The following is a 2,467-nucleotide window of genomic DNA, read 5'->3' as shown; positions in this document are numbered from 1 at the left end:
CATATATTCACAGCCCAGTAAGCACACATCTTAATTTGTACCGTATTTCAATCTCTGTGTAACAAAAGCTCCCATACCACCTACAGCCCTGGAATCTGTTCTTTCTTTTTCCTTTCCCTTTCTTTATCTGCTACTTTATTGAAACTCTTCAGTTTATTTTATCAAACCCATTGTCTGAGACAATATTTACTGTGTACAAATCAATTACTCCCCTTTCTTCATCCCATTTAACAGTTTTAATGTTCTTTCTTCTCTCTCTCTTCTCCTCCCTTTCTTCCCTCACACACTCCTCCCTCCTCCTCATGCATACATTTTTTTTTCCTTTTGAACCTGGACCTATCCTGAATATTCTGTATTGAGAAAGGGCCAGTTATTTATGTTTAATCACATGAAATTTGTGACCTATAAAAATAACCATCTCATATGGTTTATTAATAAATGTATAAAGAAATGATATGGGGCCACTGGCAAACTAAAGGGGCAACAACTTTAGACCTATGGGTGCCAACTCATCCTGGGGACAGCAGGTGCTTCTCCTTCTCATGCAGGCACCCTGAATGTGACCCTTGCAGTCCTCAACGAGTTCAGCACCAGAGCGGGATTGTTGTCTTTCACAGCCCATTCTGATACTGATTTGTTCTCAGGGCTCAGAATCCAGTGGATCCCAGACTGAAAAGACCATGTATAACTTGAGCTGTTACAACCCTGGTTCCTTTATCCTTGTTGGAATACCTGGCCTGGAGAAGTTCCACATCTGGATTGGGATTCCCTTTTGTGTCATCTACGTTCTGGCTATCACGGGCAATGGCACCCTCCTCTACCTCACTTGCAGTTGAGGACAGCCTCCACGAGCCCATGTTTTTCCTTCCTCTCTATGCTGGCCACCACGGACCTCATCTTGTCTATTGCCACAGTCCCCAAACTGCTCAGTAACCTCTGGCTTGGCTCCCAGGAAATAACCTTCACTGGTTGTCTCACCCAGATGTTCTTCCTCCACTTCAGCTTTGTAGTGGATTCAGCCATCCTGCTGGCCATGGCATTGGACCGCTATGTGGCCATCTGCTTCCCCTTGAGATACACCACAATCCTGACTCCTCAGGTGATTATCAAGCTCGTGGTGAGCGTCGTTGTGAGGAGCTTCTCTGTCATCCTGCCAGATGTTTTTCTGCTGAAACAGCTGCCCTTCTGCGGGACACGTATCATCCCACACACATACTGTGAGCACATAGGTGTCGCTCGGCTTTCCTCTGCCGACATCTCCATCAACATCTGGTATGGATTTTCTGTGCCTCTCATGACTGTCATCTCAGATGTGATCTTTATTGCTGTCTCTTATGTCTTCATCCTTCATGCTGTCTTTCAACTCTTATCCCTGGGTGCCCGCCAAAAGGCTCTCGGCACCTGTGGCTCCCACATCTGTGTGATCCTCATGTTTTACACTCCTGCCTTCTTCTCCATCCTTGCGCATCGCTTTGGGCACAGTGTGCCTCGAAACGTGCTCATCCTATTTGCCAACCTCTATGTGGCCATCCCTCCTGCTCTAAATCCTGTAGTTTATGGTGTGAAGACCAAGCAGATCCAGGACAAATTCGTTCTCCTCTTCACTTTGAAGAAGACACAATGAGTGGGGAGGACCCCTGAAGGAGATATTTAGGTAAAATCAGTTAGATGAATTTTTGTATAATGCAGGAAGACATAAGCATATAGTTGTAACTACTTTTAACTTGAAATTTTATAGCTTTACTCATGTACAAAGAATAAGCAGGAGGGAGAGGGGAGAAAGAAAGTCTTTGGGACTTCTAGGAAATCAAGAATTTTCTTGGTTTAGTTTTTTCATAACTTGTATGAAGAAGCTGATGATGGGTACAGAAGAGCGTTAAGATTAAGGTTTATGTATTTCCTATTTCTCATTTTGAGATATTTGAAGGTTAGATATTTTCTAACATGCAACTCACCCCTGTGTTTCTCAGTTTCTGAATCAAAGACAAAGCCTCCTTCCCTTTTAAGTAGCTATCAATTCTTTCTGTTACGACTACCAAACTTACAGCTCACACTTCAGTCCTGATTCTGTATGTTATTAATCCCTCCTCCTCTGTCCTTCACTTGCTTTACTTTTTTTCCCCTACCCACCTCAAATTTCATAGAGCTGATTATCTTTTGCACCTGTTTTCTTCAATCGCATGCTTCAAAACTTTTTCACTACCCTTGGCCCATATTTTACAAGTTTAACTTAATTTGAAATGATTACATTTAATTTAAAATGTATTTTAAAATTATATTTAATTTAAAAATTTTTAAATTTGGTCTAATTTTAAAAATTAAAAATTTGATTTAATTTTTAAAATTTAAAATTTGATTTAATTTAAAAAGAATTATGAAAAGGTAACACTAGGTAATTTATTTCACAAATGAGGAAATAAAACAGAGACTTACAAAGACTACAGAAAGACAAATAGATATTTAAGAT

General features: G+C 40.5%; 1 protein-coding gene across 1 annotated transcript; it reads left to right on the top strand.

The window, feature by feature from the left end:
* Positions 1–680: 680 nt before the first annotated feature.
* LOC102506817 (olfactory receptor 52H1-like) lies at positions 681–1,632 on the top strand. Its single transcript, XM_006185633.3, is given in 3 exon segments — positions 681–824; positions 826–864; positions 866–1,632. Coding segments are annotated over 3 exon segments (942 nt in total). The 3' UTR covers positions 1,625–1,632.
* The last annotated feature ends 835 nt before the right edge of the window (positions 1,633–2,467 follow it).

This window comes from Camelus ferus, chromosome 10 (genome assembly GCF_009834535.1).
Source record: "Camelus ferus isolate YT-003-E chromosome 10, BCGSAC_Cfer_1.0, whole genome shotgun sequence".
Lineage (NCBI taxonomy): Eukaryota > Metazoa > Chordata > Mammalia > Artiodactyla > Camelidae > Camelus > Camelus ferus.
This window is presented reverse-complemented; position numbering and strand designations above follow the sequence as displayed.